This window comes from Moschus berezovskii, chromosome 9 (genome assembly GCF_049115385.1).
Source record: "Moschus berezovskii isolate FMDL1 chromosome 9, NW_MosBer_1.0, whole genome shotgun sequence".
NCBI classification, from domain to species: domain Eukaryota; kingdom Metazoa; phylum Chordata; class Mammalia; order Artiodactyla; family Moschidae; genus Moschus; species Moschus berezovskii.
In genome coordinates, this window is record NC_142468.1 from 85,299,362 (window position 1) to 85,323,903 (window position 24,542).

Consider the following 24,542-nt stretch of genomic DNA (forward strand, 5'->3'; position numbering starts at 1 on the left):
ACTGCTATTTACAAAATAGGTAAACAATGAGGATCCACTGTTAGCACAGAGAACTATGTTTAATGTTTTGTAATAACCTGTAATAGAAAAGAATCTGAAAATAGATATATATACTGAATCACTTTGTATTATGTAGGTGCAAAAGTAATTTCAGTTTTGCATTGTTGAACTTTGCCGTTTGATATTGGAATGCACTCTTAAATAAGTGTGGTTATGCTATACATCATTTCAGTGCACATTTCTCACTTTATGTTTCTTTGCTAATGACTTACTGCTTCCTATGTATTTTATATTTATTTTAGACTAGGCAAATGATTTTGACAAAAGCAAATTCAAGTGATTTTCTTATTTGAGTTCAATATGGGTTGTAAAGCAGCAGAGACAACTCACAACATCAACAACTCACTTGGCCCAGTGTGGTGACAGTTCAAGAAGTTTTATAAAGGAGATGAGAGCCTTGAAAATGAGGAGCATAGCAGTCGACCATTGGTAGTTGACAATGACCAATAGAGAGCAATCCTTGAAGCTGATCCTCAAGATCAACTACACAAGAACTTGCTGAAGAACTCAGCATCGACTGTTCTATGGTCATTCGGCATTTGAAGCAAATTGGAAAGGTGAAAAAACTTGATAAGTAGGCACCTCATGAGCAGATGGAAAATAAAAAAAAAAAAAATCATCAATTTGAAGTGTCATCTTCTCTTATTCTATGTAAAAATAATGAACCATTTCTTGATAGGATTGTGACATGCGACAAAAAGTGGATTTTATATGACAATTGGTGATGATCAGCTCAGTGGTTGGACTAACAAGAAGCTCCAAAGCACTTTCCAAAGCCAAACTTGCACCCATAAAGGTTATGGTCACTGTTTGGTGGTCTGCTGCCCATCTGATCCACTACAGCTTTCTGAATCTTGGTGAAACCATTACATCTGAGAAGTATGCTCAGAAAATTGATGAAATGTATCAAAAACTGCAATGCCTGCGGCCATCACTGGTCAACAGAAAGGGCCCAATTCTTCTGCACGACAATGACTGACCACATGTTGCACAACCAACACTCCAAAAGTTGAACAAATTGGGCTACAACATTTTGCCTCATCTGCCATATTCACCCGATCTCTTGCCAACTGACTACACTTATTCAAGCATCTTGACAACTTTTTACAGGGAAAACACTTCTACAACTGGCGGTAAGCAGAAAATGCTTTCCAAGAGTTCATTGAACCCTGAAGCACAGACTTTTATGCTACAGGAAAAAAACATATTTATTTCTTGTTGGCAAAAATGTTTTGATTGTAATGGTTCCTATTTTGATTAATAAAGATGTGTTTAAGTCTAGTTATAGTGATTTAAAATTCATGGTCCAAAACTACAAGTTTGGACTGCAAGGAGATCCAACCAGTCCATTCTAAAAGAGATCAATCCTGGGTGTTCATTGGAAGGACTGATGCTAAAGCTGAAACTCCAATACTTTGGCCACCTCATGCGATGAGTTGACTCACTGGAAAAGACTCTGATGCTGGGAGGGATTGGGGGCGGAAGGAGAAGGGGATGACAGAGAATGAGATGGCTGGATAGCATCACCGACTCGATGGACATGAGTTTGAGTGAACTCTGGGAGTTGGTGATGGACAGGAAGGCCTGGCGTGCTGTGATTCATGGGGTCGCAAAGAGTCGGACACGACTGAGTGACAGAACTGAACTGAACTGAATAGTATACCTGAAACTAACACAGCATTGTAAATCAACTGTACTTATGTTAAAAAGAAAACCACCACTAAAGTTCATCAATCATCTTTTACGGACCTGAATCTTGGAGTGTCTATCAAGTACTTGTTCAAATGTTTGGCTACTTTTTTGAGAAAAATGTTGCTCCAATTTATAAGTTCTCTCATAGTCCAGCCCCATAATGATGCAGACTCCCTAACTTTTAGCCAAACATCCCATCCTTCCTTACATGATTGGTACCTAGTATGATATGAACATTTCTAGTTCAATAATAGAGAATCTTTGGCTTTCAGGTGTCTTCTAGAGAACTCAATTTTGTCTTCCTTATATCTTGTGTCAGTTGAGAAAATGTATATTCACGAGCCTGGGCCTAGGATTCTGTCCATCATTCACTCCTCAAGTTCCTCTAAGTTTAACCTAGGTTAAGTCAGGCCACCAGAAAGTGACCTATCTACACTACATCAGTCTCCTTCTTCCCCACCCTGGGAAGCTATTTTCACAGAATGAGTTAATAATCTGTCTTCTGAAAGAGTCACATGGATTTGTTTTTGTAAAACTTTTACTCAAGATGTTTAGCCCAATATCCTTTGCCTAGGGAACAAATTCTTCTATGAATTTCTGGTGAAGGAAAAGTTCACCTTTCTTACTGAACTAGAATATTTCTATTGAACAATTCACACTAACCTAGTTTCCTTGCTGCTAGGGCAGTGAGATGTAAAGAATCTGCCTGCAATGCGAGAGACCTGGATCAGTTCCTGGGTTGGGAGGATCCCCTGGAGAAGGGAATGGCAGTCCACTCCAGTATTCTTGCCTGGAAAATCCCATAGACAGAGGAGCCTGGTGAACTATAGTTCATGGTGTCACAAAGGGTTGGACACAACTGAGTGACTAACACTTTCACTTCACTTTCACATTTTATATTTTTAACAAATGGATACAAACCCCACTGAAACTCCTTACTTGGGAAAATATTATATGTATTTACATTTAAATGTATCTCTTGCATACATGAGAGTTTTTCTAGGTGACATATCATTTTGATAAGAAAAAATCTAATCATGATATCAACATTTCCAAACATCCCTTCTCAAAATGCTTTCTTTCCAACAGGACTAGTTTGCAAAAATTCGTTGTTTTTCACTTATTGTGAACACCACCTTGACTTTGAAGGAATAGACTATATTATTCTCTTATACCCTAAATGGAAAATTTTGCATCGTTAGTTCTCAGCGCTCCAAAACATCCTCTTTAGCACCATTCCCAGGAGCAGCCTCTCCCAGGGACCCCTTGGGCCAAAATCACTTCTTACGCCTCCTCTTCCCTTTCCTTCCATCCTATAAGAAATGTTCTATAGTAGTATCAGGTGCTGACAAAGCAGTCTCATTAAAATATAGCAAAACCTCAGGAGTTTGGGGATTTGTGACTCCATTTTGAATATTCACAAGCTGCGCCTTCCTCCCCAAAGCATCTGATTCCCCTTGCTCCAGAAATGTTTATTCTTGAGCACATGTTGTACTTCAGTGAAACTGCCTTTATTTTTGTAGTCTGTCCCTTCAGCTGGCCCCCTCAAACTTCCACATTTCCATATCTCCTCCAAAACTTCTCTATGTTAAAAATGAATGGAGATATATATATGTATACACACATCAGTTCAGTTCAGTTCAGTCGCTGATATATATAATTATATATATATAATGGAATATTAATCAGCCATAAAAAAGAAAGAAATTTTGTCATTTGCAACAACATGGATGAAGCTTGATGGCATTATGCTAAATAAAACAGGCAAAGAACTACAAATACCAAATACTGAATGATCTCATTCACATATGCAATCTGAAAACAAACAAAACAACAGGGCTCAGAGATACAGAGAATAGATTGATGGTTCCTAGAGGCAGGGGTTGGGGATGGCTAAAATGGGTGAAGGAGGTAAAAAAGCACAAACTTCCAGTTATAAGACAATAAGTCCCAGGGGATATACGAAACAGCATGGTGACTACAGCTGACAATACAGTAATGCATATTTGAACATTGCTAAGAGAGCAAATCTTCAAAATTTTTCTTTCCACAAGAAAAAGTTCTGTAACTATGTGTGGTAATGGATGTTAGTTAGACATATTGTGATCATTTTTTTAATATATACAAATATCAAATCATTACGTCATGTGTCAGTTATATCTCAAAAAATTCTAACATGTAGGATATCTTCATGATGCTCCTTGGTGGGAGACCCCTTGATTTGCAAGAATTCCTCTCATCAGCTTCCTAGAGCAATTCTGTTTTTGCTGTCTGTATTTGCAGGGACCCATGTAACCTGGCTTCTGATGCCAGAGTCTACCTTCAATTCATACTGCATGAACCTCATTTTGTGAACCAGAATCTACAACTTTGTTCACAAAACAGATAATGCCTTTCCAACTCATCCTGGTATCTCTCTGCTTAAGGAGAAATTATTTTGCACAGTTAACTTTTAACAAGAAGCTATCATCTTAAAAATTTTGCTCAATTTTCTTAAAAAAATCTTAGGCTAAGGATATGCTGTTTTATTGTTACCATTATTACGTATGAGATGTTTAAGAAGTGAGTGCAGGGAATCCAGCAACTAAAATGCAGGTTACATCAAATCAATCAACTGTAAATGAACAAATTAGTAATTAAAATGTTAAAATGCACACCCTCCTTTTACAATCCAGAAGTGTGACAAAGGTGTAAGCCCACCCTCTCAGGTATTCCCACTCGTTAAAATTTCCATCTGCCTACCTGCTCTCACCAGGGGCCTCATGGCCCCTTCACCCCCTCACTTCTGCCCATCTCTGCTCAAGTGTCACTTTTTCAAAGGAGCCTTCAGGCTCTTCAGCCCCCATCATTCTTAATCCCTTTAACCCACTCTACTCTTCTGGCACTGATTACTCAAGAGCATCGCTGTTGTGGTTTCTATCAGCCCCACCAGAATGTGACTCTGTGAGGGCAGGGCTTTCTTTTGGGCACTGCTGTGTCCTCATCTCCTAGAACAGTCCTGGCCTGACAGAATACACTGAGTAAGTGAAAGCCGCTCAGTCATGTCCGACTCTTTGTGACACTGTACAGTCCATGGCATTCTCTAGGCCAGAATACTTGAGCGGGTAGCCTTTCCCTTCTCCCAGAGATCTTCCCGACCCAGGGACTAAACCCAGGTTTCCCACATTTCAGGCAGATTCTTTACCAGCTGAGCCACCAGGGAAGCCCAAGGATACTAGAGTGGATAGCCTATCCCTTCTCCAGTGGATCTTCCCAACCCAAGAATCGAACTGGGGTCTCCTGTACTGCAGATGGATTCTTTACCCACTGAGCTATCAGGGAAGCCCCGACACAATACGGGCTCTTCATAAATATTTGTTGAAAGAATGACCAAATATCCGCTAAAAAGAAGTTAGAGAAAGGTGGGGGATAAATACACGCTTTCTATTACATGATAACAGGAAGCCCGCCTAGCAAGTCTAGCAGGGAGCGGAGAAGAGCCAGCAGTGTCAATGGCTTCCTGGACCGTCTCTCCAGACAGCAGGAAACGAGCTGAGGCAGGTGACACAACAGACAAGTGTGCCAGTGGAGACGCAGAAGGGATACTCGGGGAAAAACGGAGAGAGACACTCAAGGAGGACCAGGCTCCATCCCAGACTGAGGGGTGAGGGGGCTGGCAGGAGAGGAGAGAAGGAAGACAAGCTGGGCATGGTGCTGTTTTTCTAGAAGTCTCCGTCCAGTTGGCGGGTATAGTGTGACTACATGACCATGGGGACTCTGGAGTGAACTAGGCTTAAGTCTGGGCAGTGCCCTCCCCCAAACTCAGCTGGAGAAAGGAGATCCAACTATATCCCGTACCATGAGCATGTTCTGGGTGTCAAAAGGCCTCTAAAAGCGGGATTCCCCCTTGTCTCAGTGGAGGAAAGCTAATGATAGAAAGGGATGACAGGCAGAAGCTAACACTACCCAACTTTTTTTTTTTAAACAAAGTATAGTTGATGATGAGATAGTTGGATGGCATCACCAGCTCAATGTACATGAGTTTGAGCAAGCTCTGGGAGTTAGTGATGGACAGGGAGGCCTGGCATGCTGCAGTCCATGGGGTCACAAAGAGTACGACATGGCTGAACGACTGAACTGCACTGATAGTTGATTTACAATGTTGTGTTAGTTTCTGGTGTATAGCAAAGTGATTCAAATATATGTAAATAGACATGTATATATTCTTTTTCATATTCTTTCCATTTTGGTTTATTACAGGATATTGATTACAGTCCCTGTACTATATAGTCGGATCTTGTTGTTTATTCCAACTCTTCCTCCAAACAAAAATGGAATCTAATGTTGTTAAAAACTTCCTCTCCCATCCTGACTTCAGAAATAACTAGATGGGCAGTATGAAAGTAGTGTCAATTGCCTCATTTACTTGAGCAGCTTTCCATCTAAGCCCAATTATTGTACAGAACTGGAACAACTATGCATACCATTAAATACGCAAGATAAACTTGATTGTGTGTCTTAATTAACACAAGAGCTGTGTCACACAGTCTCAGCTTTCATAGTTAAGTCCTTATGAAGCCAAGCTGTTGTTGCCCAGCATTAAACTAAAATTATAAATTAATAAATATAAAAGGATGACTAAAGCCAGGTGAAGGTACATAGGTCTTAGGCCTATATTCAGGATCACTCAGTCACTATCCTTTGAAACAAAAGCTAACATTTACTAATCATTCACCATAATAACTTTACACATATTAACTCAATCTTCATCATCACCCTATTTGGTAGGGACCATTAATATCCCCTTGTGGCTCAGTTGGTAAAGGATCTGCCTGCAATTCGGGAGACCTGGGTTCGATTCCTGGGTTGGGAAGATCCCCTGGAGAAGGGCAAGGCTACCCACTTCAGTATTCTGGCCTAGAGAATTCCATGGAATGTATAGTCCATGGGGTCCCAAAGAGGCAAACATGACTGAGTGGTTTGCACTTTCACTTTTTAATATTCCCATTTCACACACTGGAAAATGGAAGCTTAAATAACTTGCTGGAAGTCACATAAGTAGAAAAGGACAGAATCAGGCTGTGAATTCAGAAGCCATATGTTCCAGATGATTTTATCAAGATGACCAACATCATAAATGTTGATCACCCCCCTGGAAATCCATCAACTAAGCTGCAATTGCACTTTCCAACACTATGAAAAGGGAACTCACTCTAATGGGCTCACAGTGGGGAGCTCTGAATGAAAAAGAAACCAAACGTGCAAGTGCATAACTTGGTGCCTGTGACAGTGCTGAGGTGTTTTCTTACTGCATGCCAGGTGGATCCAGCAGTGAGCTCTGATTTCTCCAGAAGGACCACATCTTTCATGCCTGCTTTGGCCAAATGATAAGCCAGACTCACACCAACGCAGCCACCTCCAATGATCACTGTTTCTGCTCTGTCTTTCCATCTTGATTCTGCAGATGAGGGTGGGTTTTCCTCTCTGGAAGACAATTTATTTCATAATAGCTTTACTAGGCTATGATACTTAAAGTTTTCTGTTTGTTTTTTTCTTTTTTTTCTAACTAGTGTGAGTCCCCTTATTTACTCTAGCACTTAACATCTAGTGTCTGTGAGATTTGCATTTACTGATCTAATTATTTGGGGAGCCTCAATCTGACTTAGTTGGGAGAGGGAGGAGGACAGATCTGAACCCCATTTCCTGTAATTCTGACCCATAGTAGATATTTAATAGAGCTAAAGAATTGAGCAGATGACTTCTTTTTCGCAAAGAAACATAGAGAATAATCTATCTCAATCTACTTTAAAAACACACTTATCATTTTATTCCATGAAAAGCCATAATCATCATGAAGTCCATTATCTATAAATTTGGATCACCTCCTCTCTCCACTGTTTTCCAGGTTGAAGAAAGCCAGGAGTACAATGTTCTTCCTCACTTAAGGTCCTCTCCCCGTGTACCTGCTTCTTTAATTATAATTATTGCTCAGTGGCCAGATATGTTTATATGCATGACTGTCTTCCTAGCTAGCTAGATCATGAGTTTCTCCAGAATGAACTGTAAAGAAACAAGGTATAATAAACCAAGGAAGACCATATATACCCCTGTGTTTGCCTTCCCACGGACCATCTCTGGATAAATACAGAAGACACTACAGTTGACTCAGAGGTGAGGGTAGGAGAGTCCTTGCAGTAGAAACCCTTTGATTCTCTCTTCGGACGGTTGTGCATGGGGAAAAAAGCATACATAAATCAAGAAGAAATCCGAATGCCCATTTCTTGGGGTCAGAAGTGCCCAAGTGCCCATAGCCGGAGACGTCTCAGCCCCTCGCTTGCAACCCCGCAGCTGTCCAGGCGCGGATCTCCGCGTAGACCGGCCCCACTCACCCTTGGCGGCTGCAGACGGAGCGCGGGCGGGGGGAGCCCCTCAGCGGGAAGCCCAGCAGCCCGAGGCCCCGCAGCCGCCGTGTGCCCTGGCGGAGCATGGCGAGGCTGAGGGCGAAGGGGCGGGCATCGGCTCCCAAGCCAGTGGACTGAGGGCTGGCGCGCGGACTGGACCCTCCCCGGGCGAGGGGCGGGCTCTGGCTGCGCGCGCTCCCGCCACCCCGTGCTGCGCCGCAGAGGCGCGATGGCACCGACCCGGGGGCCCAGAGTCAAGAAGGTGAGTTTCGGGGAGCCTGGGAGGTACTCAGCCCTCCTGGCCGGGAGGCTCCACTTTAGTCCCTGGCCAAGCTCTGCGTCCGGGGCGAGGCACCTGGAGGGCTCTGAGCCTCCGTTTACCCGCCTCGCGAGTCGCCAGGATTACAGACCCGCCTCGGTGTCAGGATGAGATAGCAATCTTGGGTACCAGTTATGGAGACTCGCCTCGGTACCTGCACCGCGCGAGTGCTCTATGCAAATTATCTCCACTTCACTTTTATTCCCATTTTACAGGTAAGGAAACTGAGGCTCAGAGTCAGCCGACTAGTTCAGGCTCGTAGATCGGGTCCAGGTGGAGCAGGTATTTGAAATCTAGCCATTCACACTTCGGAGAAGGCAATGGCAAGCCACTCTAGTACTATTGCCTAGAAAATCCCATGGATGGAGGAGCCTGGTGGGCTGCAGTCCGTGGGGTCGCTAAGGGTCGGACACGACTGAGCGACTTCACTTTCACTTTTCACTTTCACACATTGGAGAAGGCAATGGCAACCCACTCCAGTGTTCTTGCCTGGAGAATCCCAGGGACGGGGGAGCCTGGTGGGCTTCGTCTATGGGGTCACACAGAGTCGGACACGACTGAAGTGACTTAGCAGCAGCAGCCATTCACACTTAGGTGGCGCTCACGTTTTCTACACTCAGGCCACCTGCACCCGCAGCTCTTCTACTCAACTGTCCCAGAGCGCGTTCCTCTCCCGTTTGAGGAAGAGCGGTTGTCTGAACCCACCAACCCTCGTACTGGCCTGAAACCGGTCCCGGATGCAGACCTGCAGCGGGGATGGAGGGTGGGGGTGTGCTGGGCGAAAGGGTAGGGGCTCCACCTCATGCAGGACCGGCCTCCTAGCTCCCCTTTCCTGATGTGCTTGCCAGCTGTCGCCCTGTTCCCCCATTTTCACACTAGATGCGTGCGTGGTAGGGAGGAGGGGTGACAAAACATAATTAGGAAGGGCGTGAACTTGGACGCCGAACATCTCCAAACTCCTCAAAGTAAGCCACCTGTGCCAGGCAATTCAGAAGAGAGGGTGGGCAAGGCAGTGGCAGTATAGAGGTGGAAACGTGCACCACCATTTCTTTTATACTAAAAAGATAGGATGCCCGCAGTCCTGGGCTCTGTAAATAAAGATCATTCACTTAATAAGCTATTAGGCAGCCAATTAAAAAGTTGAGTGTGGAAACAGGCAAAGTGCTTTGGCAATAAGTTACAAAAGGAGATATGAAATGTCACAGACTTATCCCAACTATATAAAAATAGTTATACACAAATATTTATATACACACTGTACAAAAAGACACAATAATGATAGTAATTACATAAGATGTGGAATATGAGTTTTAAAAACTTAACAAAAAACATATTTTGGATATGTTTTTCTGATTATAAAAGTAAAATATGGGCATTGACGAAAATAAGCATGATATAAAGAAGAACCTTATGCTGATTTCTTTCTCTAAGCTTTCTCTAATACTATGCTTACTTTTCAGTTCATTTCTTTAAAGTTTTTTTTTTTCCTTTTAATATGCTTTCCCTGTACTATTTCCTGCTGGCCTCTGCTCTTTGCAACACCAAGATTTTCATATGAGAGTCTATACTAATGTGGGCCTGGGGGTCAAATGTTAGTGGGGTAGAGCTAACCTCACCAATACTCTTCTTAGCTAACAGGTGCCTCTTAAGTATTCATTTAACTGCCACAGCTTCTGCTGCTAAGTCACTTCAGTTGTATCCAACTCTGTGTGACCCCATAGACGGCAGCCCACTAGGTTCCTCAGTCCCTGGGATTCTCCAGGCAAGAATACTGGAGTGGGTTGCCATTTCCTTCTCCAACTGCCACAGAGGACAGCTCCAATTGCTTTCTTTAATACAAATGAGCAATCCTGGTGGCAATTTCAGGCAGATGGAGAGATATTTTAAGTAGACTGGACCTCTGGCAGCTTCCTGCCACAAAGTGAAGTTGCCCTACTCCTCTGTATATGAATAGAGGTGCCCTGAAGCCAGATCTTAAATCCAAGAGGTCTAGATACTGCTATCTGCAAAAAGAGGGCATCAGTGCCTCTCAGAGCTCACTCAGATCCCAGGGAGAGTCACTGCCAAACAGAAAGGGAGGATGGAATGAAAATATAGATAGAGTGCAAATAGTTTACAGTGTTCTTTATTTTACACAGTCCTCTGTCATTTTAGAGTGATATTTAAATTGTAAAGGTATAACAGTTAACTGAGGTGGTAAGTCTAGCAGTGACAGAGGGGCTAGAAGATGCTCTGAATGCATATCTTGATAGTTTATTTTGCTAATAGCTGTTTAGAAAACTGGCAAAATTTTAAAATACTGGACAAACATCCAGATGACAGATCAAAATGTCTTATTTGTTATCATGAAGGCAACAGTCAAATTTCCATCGTTTTCTTAAAATCCTAGCTAATTTTCTGTTAGAGTATTATTTTTTCCCTCCTTGTCAGGACCAAACTTGTAACATATGAGATACGTGACATTTTCAAAACAGTCCGGTCGTCTGCTAACTCTTGGCATAGTAAGGGCCTACTTCCCCTATGGCTCAGATGGTAAAGAATCTGCCTGCAATGCGAGAGACCCAGGTTCGACCCCTGGGTCAGGAAGACCCCCTGGAGAAGGGAGTGGCAACCCACTCCAGGTTTCTTGCCTGGAGAAGTCCATGGACAGAGAAGCCTCGCAGGCTGCAGTCCATGGGGTCGCAAAGAATGGACAAGACCGTCACTGCACTTCACTTTGGGTGCTGAATGAGGTGGGGAGACAAGAAGGTGACAAGACGGGCTTGTCCCCTGAGCCTCAAGCATCTCACAGCCAAACAGAAGCGACAGTAAGTAACCAGACATGCAACACAGATGATGGATCAGGAATGGAAGGTATATGAACTTCAGCAGGAAACAAAAGGGGATGTAATCATAAATAAGAGTAGGTCAGACAAGGGTTTGTTCTGGCAGCAGTGGAAGATAGTTTAGAGTGGGCTGGAGTGAACTGGAGACCATTATAATAGTCCAGGGCAGTAAGGATGGGGGAGCGGGCATATGTGAGATGTGTTAAACAGATATGCTTGGTGTAACCCTATGACCGATCGGATGTGGGAGGTGAGAGATTAACCTATAACAGTCAGATTGTGTGTTAATATTTTCCCCTCTAGAACTGTTGAATGTGTAATATTCAATCCAACTCTTAACAAAGTTAGCTTCATTGAAATGTGTTAGATTTTCAGTTTGGAGTTTTGGGCAAATGATGATACCTTTGATTCTCTCTTCCACGTCCCTCCACAGCATTTAGTCATTACCCTGTACTGTGATGGCCTTCCCCAAGGCAACCGGGACTTGGAGCTTCTTGAGGGCAATGACCATTATTCCAGTGTTTATCCCTCCTGCCTAGAAACGGGATCTAATATGTGGGAAGGTCTCAGTGAAAGTTTAAGTCCTGTTTATGTTTCAAAAGTACAAAATGAAAGGAGCAAATTTCACTCTATGGAGGGAGCAAGGAGAGAGGTGATAATCATAGAATACATTAACATTTCTTCTACATTCAGCTAAAATTTATCTTTGAAGTTTGGAAAAATAACCAGAATCAGGAGCTCTCTCTGCCAAAATAGTGTTTCTGGTTGACACAGCTGGGTTGCATTCCACTTCCCTCCACAGGAAAATGGAGAAGGCCGGTGGCCTGGTGTTTAGCCTCAGGGCAACCACTTCTAATGTACCTTCCTGAGCTGCAGATATGACTGGTTACAAGGGGCAGCTCCCTATTCATGCACTGCTCTGTATCCAGCTGTAGGCAGAGCTGAGATGAACTGGCTGATATTTTCACTAAAAGGTTGTATCTTCAAACCAATTCAACCTAGTTAAGATTCATACAATTTTCACACAACAGTAGGATACAAATTTTATTCACATTCCCATAGATTATAAACTAAGGGACACTTGGTGCTTTTCAGATCTATTATATTCTTCTATCTTTCTGTATTCTACTAATTTTTGAGAATTTGATATTGAAACCCCAACTAAAAATCTTAATTTATCTACTTAAAAAATAGACTATACATAACTTTGTTCTGTATTTTCCAAGTCTCCTGTAAATGTGTTATCATACTTTCAAAATTTTAAAAATAAAAAAGAAAGAGAGAAAAAGGTTATATCTTCAACTAATGTAGTCTATGCAAGAAGGATAAGGATTCCCATGGGGGTATTTGCAGTTTTTATAAATCAAAAGGAAGGTCTCTCTGGAAGAAAATGACACTTGACAAATGACCTGAAGGAAATGAGAGGATGAACCATGTTGGTATCTGGGGATATACTTTGTACTCAATGGACGCCATTAGCCCTTGGATAACTGCTCTGGATGCAATCTTTTATTCAGTTTATAGGTGGGCTGACTAGAAAGGTGGCAAAATAAAGACTAGATTAGAAATTTAGAAGGTCAGACGTCTACTCTTTTATCTGCTGAGCTCTATGATCTTGAGCAATTCACTCAGCCTCTCTGAACCTCAGTTTCCTCATTTATAAAATTGCAATAAAAACTGTCTGCCCTGCCTAGCTCCCAGACTTGTTAAGAGTACCAAATGATAACAAGTCTGGGAACATGCTGGAAAATGTAGGGCAGAACTACGAAATGCTGTCTAGTAGGATTATGTCCAATGGTTCACACACAAAAAAGAGGTTTATTTTTCTCACCTAAAAAATGCAGTCACAGTCCACGGCCTCCGCAGCTCCTCTGAGCTGTCGTCAAGACGCCAGGCTGCAGTTATCAGGCTGTGCCCTCAGCCTTAGCACATGGCTTTCGATGGCATGGCTGCAAGGTGTTGGCTGTGGCACCAGTACTTGAGCTGATATTCCAGACAGGAAGGAGAAACAGGGACAAAATGGAAGCATGTGGGCATCTCTATCAGGAAAACAAATCTGTTCTAGAAATTTTCAGCAGGCTTTCACTTATATTCATCGGCCACCACTGTGTCACATGGCCAGTCCCCCACAGCAAAGGAGCCTGAGACCCGAGAATTTTTTTTAAATTGGGGACATTGTCTTCCTAAACAAAATACATTAGCAAACACAAGGAGAAAAAAATGCATGTTAGTTAGGCGATAAGCAGTGTCTGCCACAAACATTTTGAAAAAACAAAATATCATGGAATCAGCATTTTCACTATAATTTGATTCAGATTAAATGGTATTTGAGAAAAAATAGTCACAGAACTTGGGGCAAAACAAGTACCTGGATTGTCCAATAGAGTCTGCTCAAGTTTTCTGAAATACTATCAGGCACAGATGATTTTCACAAAACTGGAGCTGTAAGACCATTGTATCCACCTTTCCTACAATTGGAAACTGCTTTTAGGAAAAATAAAAAGTTGATTTTTCTTTCTATTCTTCAGGGCCTTTTGGAACGTCTGGATAGTGGGGAGGTTGTGATTGGAGATGGCAGCTTTCTCCTAACTCTGGAGAAGAGGGGCTACGTGAAGGCCGGGCTCTGGACTCCAGAAGCTGTAGTAGAGCATCCAAACGCAGGTCAGTGCCAGCATCACCCTCAGTGGTTACCTGGGTGACAATTGCTTAGATCTGGCTGAGAGAAGATAAATAGCGAGTGTTTTCTCAAGACTGTTTCACTTGCCAGAATTGCTAAGATGTGGTGATAGTGGCTGTAAATGAATCAAATAGAAGAAATGGCTTCTCTCTCTCCCATCCTCCCCGCTGTGTGTCTGTGTGTGTGTGTGTGTGTGTATTCAAACTCTCTCTTTCTCTCACACACACACACACACACTTGCATCTTTATGTATGTGGAGTGCTAAAATATATATCCTAATATTTGTTCCATGAATATTTACCTTATGTATATTCAAGAGTTTCCATAACACAAGAAAACTATTATTGCTTCGGAGTCATCCGTCTGGCTAATTTGCACATGATATTAAAACAGTATGTTTGATAGGGATGATTAATGGTAATTCCAGGTGACTCAGCTGGTGAAGTATCCGCCTGCAATGCGGGAGACCTGGATTTGATCCCTGGGTTGGGAAGATCCCCTAGAGAAGGGAACGGCTACCCACTCCAGTATTCTGGCCTGGAGAATTCCATGGACTGTATAGTCCAGGGAGTCACGAAGTTGGTCACAACTGAGCAACTTTCACTTTTCACTTTTAAACTTAACAGAGCTTAGACAGGAGAAGAGGGACAAAGAAATAAACACAGGTTTACTTCGTCCTCTTGGTTGAAAAAAAAAGAGTTGGAGGTATAAACTGTGATAGAATTGGTTGGTAACATCAAATTGAAACTTTAATTCTGTAAAGTTTGCTCTCTTTTGTATTTGCTTCCTAAAGTGGGAAATGCAGCCACAGAAGAAATGGTGGAACAGGGTACAAGCTGGGATGAAACTTTTGATTTGCCCTCCTTTTGTTCATACATGCACAGTGTATCAGGCAAACGTGGGTTTTACTGACCAGCTGAGTGACCCTGGACACGTCATTTGACCTCTGAGGATGAGTTTCTTCACCTGTCACACGGGAGCATGACAAGGGCTGCTTGTGAGGACCCATGAGTTAACCCACATGAAATGCCCAGCATATAAGTACCCAATGGCCATGATTACTGTTCCATCAGACACTCAGAGTCAGATGGTCGGACAAAGTTCTGTCTTCCTGGTGGTAGCAGGGAGACTTCATCTGGCCCAAGAAGAACTCATTCTTAAGTTTAGAAGATCTTTTTTGCGCTCCCAGGAAGAAAGTGTTGAAATAGTAGGATGGAGATTGAGGTCGGGGGGAAGGGCATGAAGAGCGAGAGGAAGGAGAGTCTGATGGACAAGGAAAGCTCTCTGGCCGCATCTCCCCAGCTGCTCGAGTCGACTCCATCTGATGGGTGCTCTACCATCTGCATTCTGCCCGCTGTGAGAATTCCCTCATTCTACTTGGAGGGCTTCCCACTACTGACTATAAGTAGACCAGCTACATCCTTCTTGACACTGGCAAATGAATAGACCCTCTTTAGACCAAGAGACCAAGGATCAGTGGGCCAACCCAGCCTTAAGGCCTGCCTGTGACTGCACCAGGCCAAGAGGCCCACTGGCAGGTCAACATGAGGTTACTCTCAACAGCCCCCGTTTGGTATGGACTCTGCCTTTTCCCGTCCCTGAATTCTACTGACCTGAATCTGCAATTTCTGTATAAGTACTTGGTTTGGAAGTGTGTATAATTGAAAGAGATGTGAGTGGATGAGCTACTGCTAAAAATGATAGTTTCTGTGATTTTTACTGTTTTAAAATTTCAATGGAAAATAAAAAACAACTCCTTTGCAGTTCGTCAGCTTCACATGGAATTCTTGAGGGCAGGATCAGATGTCATGCAGACTTTCACCTTTTCTGCCAGTGAGGACAATATGGAAAGTCAGGTAGACTACAACATGGCGGCTGGGGGTGGGGCAGGGTGGGAAGAGGGATCGTCTATAGTAGAAATAATGTCTTGAAGAGAATCCGTGGAACTGACCCGATGTGGTACTATGCTTTATTACAAATTCCTCCACATAGAATATTCATTAAGTAATTCATCATTATGTAAACTTATGTAAAAAATAATTATCTTTTGTCTGTTTATCTAGGGGAAGGGTAGGGGATGGGACTGGGGGAAAACAGGCTATTGGAAGGGCATGGCCATCCTCTGTGCTATGTTTTTAAGAAAGGACACTATAGATCTCTCTTTACCTTCTCATTTCACATTCTTCTTTTTCTGACATCTGCAGACAGGATGGTTCTAGGGAAGACAGCATCCCTGGCTAGGAATGAGAAGAACTGGGTTTGATACCCAACTTTGCCATCTACTGGCTGTGTGATAACTGATGCTTACATGCATTGGGTTTTTGGGGAAAATGGATAAGGTGAAGGATATGGAAGCATTGCGAGATATTCTACAAATGGAGAGTAGTAATACTTGTAAACGTTAATTCCCAAGACTCTTGAGAGTCCCTTGGACTGCAGGGAGATCCAACCAGTCCATTCTAAAGGAAAACAGTCCTGGGTATTCATTGGAAGGACTGATGTTAAAGCTGAAACTCCAATACTTTGGCCACCTCATGCAATGAGTTGACTCACTGGAAAAGACACTGATGCTGGGAGGGATTGGGGGCAGGAGGAGAAGGGGACGACAGAGAATGAGATGGCTGGATGGCATCACTGACTCAATGGACATGAGTTATGAGTGAACTCCGGGAATTGGTGATGGACAGGGAAGCCTGGCGTGCTGTGATTCATGGGGTCGCAAAGAGTCAGACATGACTGAGCGACTGAACTGAACTGATTCATTCAACCAACCAACATTCACTGAGTACTTGTTATAGTCCATTCTCTGTGCTAAATACAGAAATAATACAAAGGCATAGACTCTATTCTGAAGTGTCTCACAGCCCAGTGGGGAGGCACATGCATGCGTGCTAAGTTGCTCAGTCGTGTCTGACTCCTTGCAACCCGATGGACTGTAGCCCACCAGGCTCCTCTGTCCAAGGGATTCTCCAAAAATGAGCATTCACTAAGATCCACTGTGGTAAGTACAATAATGGAAATGCAAGCTCACTGGGAGTACAGGAGATGGTACCCAGCTCTGCGGGTCTTCTCGTATTGCAGGTTAAACCAGTGACTTGTACTCATGCCACCTGCTCATTGCCCTCTTTGTTCTCTATTACATTCCACCTGTCAAATGCCAGGCTCACCATGTGAACTCTCGTTCTCTAACTTCAGTGGGAAGCCATAAACACCGCTGCCTGTGACCTCGCCAGAGAAGTAGCTGACAAAGGGGATGCTTTGGTAGCAGGGGGGATCTGCCAGACATCGTTGTATGCACACCACAAGGATGAAGTTAGAATTAAAAGGCTTTTTCGACTACAGCTAGAGATTTTTGCCAGGAAAAATGTAGATTTCCTGATTGCGGAGGTAAGCTAATGTTATAGGGGAAAAAATTAACTCTATTTTGATATAACTGCATAGTCTTCAACTTTCATAAGAGTGTTGGACTGCCCTGTGCCCTCATTCCCTCCCGGTGCGTGGTCAAAGGTTTGCCTACGTGCACTGTGGTCAAGGCCAACATCCTCTCCCCTGTGGGCTAGGTTCTCTGTGAAGCCAAAGAACAGAGTCAGGAGAGGCCTACCTGGAGCCTTTGGTTTTATTGGTGGTTGTGGCAGCTGACTCTTGGGGGACCCTACAAGGTAGGGTAAGCAGACAGGGACAGGGATTCCCGGAGCATCTTCTCCTACAGGAGAGGCAGGGCAGGAACGAGCTGGGGGCTGGGGACTAGAGGCTGTCAGGGAGCAAAACCTGGAAGACAGACCGCTGCCGGGGCTCCTCCAGGCCCCCCAGTAACACTCAGGGCCAAGCAGTAGTTGACTTGCCCACCTCCGTCCATGCCTTGCTCTCCCCATCTCTCGACTTTCACCAAAGTTGTGACACATGAGCAATATTTTTAAGTTGGAATCAATGAAAGTTGTCATGGACTAGACATGAAGTCCCAGAGTATTCTCTTCCTCCCATCTCCCTATTTCCCATCATGATTGCTACTGTCTGAGTCAAGGCCTCAGCCCAGGTTTTACCCTTGACAAGGGCAATAGCCTCCCAACTGATAGTTGCCCAGTCATCCTACAAGTCTATGAGAAACCTTGCTTCATCATCCTTATCAGGGCTTAGGGCTACCCATGCCTGGCTAATCCACCTGGAAAGTCATCTACAAAAATGAAGGCAAACTCCACCTTGTGTGTTCTCCACATGGGTGAGAACACAAGTTTGTTTTTTAAAAGCCTCTCTTTTGACTTTCTCCGCAATTCCTTACACATTGCTTCTGCAGAATCTAAGTCAAGAAGGAAGAAACACAGAGATTTTTGCTAGCTTTTCTCCACCTACTTAAACTAAGATGAGCTCTTCAATTGTGGCACTTAAGGGGGTTCCTTAAAGTGCAGGGGAAGCACCCCAGCAAATGGCCTGGGTTTACCAGACAAGGTGTCCTCTCCACCGTCAGCAAAGACACTCAATAGGCACCCCTCCCTTCTCTGTGCCTCAATGTTCTCACCTGGGGAAATAATCATATTTCCCTTCCTATTTTATGGAGCACTTATGAATAATAGGGCTTCCCAGGTGGCTCGGTGGCAAAGAATCCTCCTGCCAATTCAGGAGACACAGGAGACGTGGTTTCAATTCTAGGGTTAGGAAGATCCCCTGGAGAAAGAAATGGCAACCCACTCCAGTACTCTTGCCTGGAAAAATCCCTGAACAGAGGAGCCCGGTGGGCTACAGTCCATGGGGTCACACAGAGTAGGACATGACTTAGAGACCGAACATGGTCATGAGCGTATGACTGTCTAACTAGAAGTGAACAGAAAAGTATTTTGAAGTGTAAAGCATAAAAAACTATTCGCTATTCTTCAGAGACCACCCTAGGTATATTTAAAAAAAAAAAAAGAGTCCAAAATTTATAAGTAAAACTTCTGTTCCTTCAAAATCATAATTTTAAGTACTCAATTACTTTAAAATCTTTTTTTATTAATAGTATAATATCTGAATGAAAATCTATATGTTATTGTTAAAAGAATTAAAATTTACTGAGAAAAAAATATTCTTTAGTCAGTCTGATAGAGACACATTTCTTAGCACATTTTATTACATATATTTGGTAATTTTTATAACTGTTTTTTGCCACATTTATGGTCTACCACTTAAAGTCTGCTTTCTATTTGGACCAATACAAAAACACTAAATTTCTCTTAGTATTTTGAACATGCTGTAGAGGCTGTGTGGGCTGTGGAAGTCTTAAAAGAATCTGGAAAGCCTGTGGCAGCCACTATGTGCATAGGCCCAGAGGGAGACATGCATGGTGTAACACCTGGAGAATGTGCTGTGAAGCTCGTGAAGGCAGGTAATGTGGACCCATGACATGATAAGCAGTTCAGTTATTGTTTATGAAAATTAACAGTGTTTCTTAAGATTGCGAGAGCAGTTTGGAAATAAAATCATTAATTGGAATTGATTTCTTTATCAGTAAAACTTAAGAAGTGGAGGGGGATAGCTAATTTCTAAGGCACCTTCCAACTACTTAAAAAAAGATCTCTGTGTCTATTTTTGTGCTAGTACCAAACTGTACTTGGTACAAACTGTACCAAACTGTATCTTTGTGGCACCAACAGAAGTCAGGGAGCTTGATTCCTCCAGCTCTGTTCCTCTTTCTCAAGATTGTTTTGGCTATTCAGGGTCTTCTGTCATACAAATGTTAAAATTATTTGTGCTAGTTTTGGGGAAAATGCCATTCATAATTTGATAGGAGCTACACTGAATCTGTAGATTGCCTTGGGTAGTATGATCATTTTAAAAATATTGGTTCTTCCAGTCCAAGAGCATTGTGTATCTCTCCGTTTGTCTGTGTCATGTCCAGTTTCTTTCATCAGTGTCTTATAGTTTTCGGAGTACAGGTCTTTTGCCTCCTTAGGTAAGTAAGTTTATTCCTAGGTATTTTATTCTTTTTGATACAGTGGTAAATGGGATTGTTTCCTTAATTTCTCTTTCTGATGTTTTCTTGTTAGTCTATAGAAATGAAGTCAGACAGAGAAATACAAATATCATATCACTTATATGTGGAATCTAATAAAATAATACAAGTGAACTTATTTACCAAACAGAAAAAGACTCACAGAAAACAAACTTATAGTTACCAAAGGGGAACAGGAAGTGGGGAGAAATAAATTAAGAGTTTGGGGTTAACAGATACACATTCCTATATATAAAATAGATAAACAAGGACCTACTGTATAGGACAGGGAACTATATTCAATATCTTGTAATAACCTATAATGAGAAAGAATCTGAAAAAGAATATATATATTTATATATCTATGTTTAACTGAATCACTTCACTGTACATCTGAAACTAACACAGTATTGTAAATCAACTAGACTTCAATTTTTAAAAATAAGCAAGTAAATAAATTGTGAAACAAGTAAATAAATGTATTTCTTTGCACAGGGGCTTCAGTTGTTGGTGTGAACTGCCGATTTGGGCCCTGGACCAGCCTGAAGACAATGAGCCTCATGAAGGAAGCCCTACAGGCTGCAGGACTGAAAGCACACTTGATGGTGCAGCCCCTGGGGTTCCACATGCCCGACTGTGGCAAAGGAGGGTTTCTGGATCTCCCTGAATACCCCTTTGGTGAGCTTGGGTGCATATGAGAGACCTTGTGATTTCTTGCGACAAAATAGAAATGACTATAAGGAACAACTATAGTACAACACAGACGTATGATACGAGATTGCAATAAGACAAAGGCATTCAGTGTCAACCAAAAATGAGCTATCTGAAGAACTCATACTCTAAAATTTAGTTTTGTCATTGAAAAAAAAATACATTTGAAAACAGAGGTGGTAACAGAAGTACCATATCTATTGTATTACAGCGCTGGAGCCCAGAGTTGCAACCAGATGGGATATCCAAAAGTATGCCAGAGAAGCCTATAACCTGGGGGTCAGGTACATAGGCGGGTGCTGCGGCTTTGAGCCCTATCACATCAGAGCGATTGCAGAGGAGCTGGCCCCGGAGAGGGGATTTTTGCCACCAGCTTCAGAAAAACATGGCAGCTGGGGAAGTGGTCTCAATACGCACACCAAACCCTGGATTAGAGCCAGGTAGGAATTTTTTAATTAACATTACTAATCTCATTTATTGTTAACATTAACATGTTAACATGCATGTACATGGTAATAAAAATTCATAAGTATAGAAATGTATAAAATGAAGAGTAAAAGCCACCCCATTCCTGACATCCATCCTATCCCAGGGGTAAGCTATTTGCCATTTATGCTTTGAAGTCTTGTTCCTCTAACTCTTATTTCAACAATTTTAAGTGATAATTATGAAAGCTGAGAAATTTAAATCAGATCATCTTCCCACTTTCCCTGTTCTCCTTTTGCCAATTTTGCCTTGTTACATTTTTGCTTGTTCTGTTAGTTATCTTTACAAGTTTGAATTTCATATTTAACCACCTATTTTTTAATCCATTAATATGAGGCACTATCTCTTGATTCCATTCTCTGTAAAATAAGAATCGACTTCCTCTATTTCCTTCCGCTTTTCCTCCCTCATGTACTTGGTTTCTTTATGGTATACCATTCCTTTTGTTGTTTATAACTAAACACAGTATAAGAAAACACAACGGCAATCCAGTAATTAAGTGTTCAAGTCCATGTGAAATCAAAACTTGGAACTTAAAATTCTCCTTTTTTCTAGCAGAAGATTTTAACATGTAGGAAAACAGGGATGGCTCGTCTGAGCTTTCTCTTTTTCTGTCTTGTGCTTCCAACCCTCCCTTCCCATGTTGCTGGTCGCCATTTCTGACCTCTTCAAAGAGTGAGGAGAGAAGCTGGAAAAGCAGTAAACTGCTACTGCCTGCCGGCACACTGTTATAAGACCACACTCCCTGGGCCTCATGAGTGTATTTACAGCTCTTCAGAGGTTTCCACCAAGAACTTTGTTATTTCTCATGCCACAGACATTGCATTTTTCTGTAAATTTTTTTTCTCTGCTTCACCCTCAGATCCTCACTTTCTCAATAGGTCAACGACAGATATACCCTGTTTGTGAGAGTCTCATTTTCCTTCTTGGTGTTTCTCTTGAGCCTGATTTTAGGCGCACCCTCTCCTATTAGGCTCAAAACTGGCTATAGGACTTTTCACCCTTCCTTTATGGAGACGAACTCTAAGAGTGTAGTCTAATCTCAATTTAACCACAAGCATAGTATCCGACTCATTGGTCTCTGTGATCTGATTTTCCAGTGTTGAGTCAGTGAGTGAGTCAGCTGATTGGCTTTTAGCCACCTACTCTGAAAATTCTGCAGTGTCCGTCTTGCTTTAATATCTGATCTCTATCGCATCTTGTGCCACTAATCAAATTTCCAACCTAATATCTTTGTACTATGTCATGATTGTCTAAACATTATTCATTACAGAACCAAGAGAAATAGAAATAAACGTGTTTCACAGAACTTGAGCCCTGTGTAGGAGAATGTTCCAAGCATCAAGGTCAAATTGAGTCTTTCCTTTTACATTTCATTCATAATCCAAATTCAGGTCATATTTTGATTTACATCATAGTTGGACTACAACTTCCTTTATACAACATTTGGTTTTATAGGAAAATCTGATTAACTTTCTTTTCTATTGTTGAAAAAAGAATAACAGACCTTCCCCTTTTCTAACGTTTTCCAGTATCTAAATTATGCTGTTTGTTACAATCAATCACTTTATTGTTGGAGACATTTTTCTGGCAGGCTCCTTAAATCACTGTTCTGTTTCGAATTATCCTCTTCCATCTCCCTCTCCCTCTCTTTCTCCTGTCAAACAATGCCATCCCTTTCCATCTTTCATAAACCAGCTATCTTCCCTGCCATCTTCTCTAATCAGTGCTATTATGTCTTTAATCCCATTTTTGTACTTTATCTATTTCAGTGGGGAAAAGATTTAGAATAGCCTTCATTTTTAAACTGGGACAACTTTCTGAATGCAAATATGTTTAGATTTTAGATGTATGCAAGAAATCATTTAGGCAAACATTTCTTCTGAAAGGTATGGATATTTATCCCAAAAGATTTTTTTAAAGGTCTCATGCTTAGAAAAAAAAACGACTAAATAGAAATGTAATTAAAAGGTGAGGAAAGCATACTTCGATGATGATTAAAATAGTTCAGATAAGTGAGAAATGGCTTATTTTAATATAAATTGTCTAAGGATCTTTGAAATTCATTAGCAACTTAAAACATTATTCTATAGACTAAAGGCAGACATTTCTTGTACCCTAATCTCCCAAACATACTGATGTTCACAAAAATTTGTGATTACCCAAAAACCTATAGACATCTGACATTTTCATCATCCAAAAAAAACTGGTTTATTAGTGGTTTCATAGGTAAAGTGAAAAAAACTGTAAAAATATATTTAACACAAAAGTCTGTGACCAGGAACCTTGTGTTCTTTCTTTTTCTATAAACAAGATACAAATACTGAGTAATTTGTATTCTGTTTTTAGTTAGTTTCTGAAGAATTTTACTTTGTCTCAATATGATAAAAACTGGTTTCAGGGGCTTAACCAGTGGCAGTGGCTCAGCGGTAAACAATCCACCTGCCAATGCAGGAGACACGGGTTCAGTCCCTGGTCAGGGAGGATCCAACATGCTTCAGAGCAATTAAGCCCATGTGCCATGACTATTGAACCTGTGCTCTGAGCCCAGAAACTGCAGCTACTGAGCCCAAGAACTAAAGCCAATGAAACCTGCGCACTCTAGAAGCCTGTGTCCCACAGCTAGAGAAGACACTGCAACGAGAAGCCCGAATACTGCAACTAGAGAGCAGTCTCCGCTCACGGCAATTAGAGAAAAGCCCACACAGCAGTGAAGACCCCAAACGGCCAAAAGTAAATTAATTAAAATTTTTTAAAAACTGGCTCCATATACTTGTCATTATGTTAAAATATTGAATAGGGTTAGAAGGATCCTGCTAGATATTTCTGGATGAATAAAATTCACAAAAACATGTAAAATACAAACACATTGTCTTTTTCTGAAAGGTGATTTGAAACCCAGTGATTGTTATTAAGAATAGAAATATAGAAAGATTCCTGAAATTAATGGATACGGGCACAGTTTTTCTGTATATATGTTAAAACTGAAATTCTACTTTAGCCTGATCATCCACCAAACTTAGGTGTATTTAGCCTACACACACACACAAACACACACACACATAATATATTGACTTATACAATAGACATGAGTCTTTTAATTGATTAACTATCTATCTTTCAAACACAGGGCTAGAAGGGAGTACTGGGAGAATCTGCGGCCGGCTTCCGGTAGACCTCTCTGTCCTTCACTGTCAAAACCAGATGCCTGAGGAGTAATGAGGGAAAATACCGAAACAGCAGAATGGAGAGAAATCCCCTCCCACACCGCCTGGAACCCTTCCGTGACTCTATCCTCAGCCCGCCCTGACGTCTCCAGCTGTTGAACAAGGGTCAGCTTATGTGCTGACAGTTCAGCATAGGGTTCTTCTGCCAGTCCTGCTGTGCTTAAGCGAGAGCTGGATGCTGGGCGAGATGCAAAGCTGATGAG

The 24,542-nt window shown here is 42.0% G+C and overlaps 2 protein-coding genes across 2 annotated transcripts in view; one reads left to right on the top strand and one right to left on the bottom strand.

Annotated features, from left to right (window-relative positions):
* Nucleotides 1-8,362, bottom strand: part of DMGDH (dimethylglycine dehydrogenase) — a 77,701-nt gene extending 69,339 nt beyond the window's left edge. The window contains 2 exon segments of the mRNA XM_055437459.2: nucleotides 7,041-7,215; nucleotides 8,121-8,362. Coding sequence (XP_055293434.2) covers nucleotides 7,041-7,215; nucleotides 8,121-8,218 — 273 coding nt within the window. The 5' untranslated portion in view covers nucleotides 8,219-8,362.
* BHMT2 (betaine--homocysteine S-methyltransferase 2) lies at nucleotides 8,357-24,531 on the top strand. Its single transcript, XM_088839895.1, has 8 exons — nucleotides 8,357-8,394; nucleotides 13,805-13,937; nucleotides 15,718-15,809; nucleotides 17,149-17,340; nucleotides 19,162-19,309; nucleotides 20,411-20,593; nucleotides 20,838-21,066; nucleotides 24,243-24,531. The coding sequence occupies exons 1-8, from the start codon at nucleotides 8,362-8,364 to the stop codon at nucleotides 24,322-24,324; spliced, it is 1,092 nt and encodes a 363-aa protein (XP_088696021.1). The 5' UTR covers nucleotides 8,357-8,361; the 3' UTR covers nucleotides 24,325-24,531.
* Nucleotides 24,532-24,542: the final 11 nt, after the last annotated feature.

Coding starts and splice junctions, on each gene's coding strand:
- BHMT2 (XM_088839895.1), top strand. CDS start 8,362: ATGGCACCGACCCGGGGGCCCAGAGTCAAGAAG. Junction 19,310..20,410: donor TGTGAAGCTCGTGAAGGCAG/GTAATGTGGACC, acceptor TTCTTTGCACAG/GGGCTTCAGTTGTTGGTGTG. Junction 20,594..20,837: donor TCTCCCTGAATACCCCTTTG/GTGAGCTTGGGT, acceptor ATTGTATTACAG/CGCTGGAGCCCAGAGTTGCA.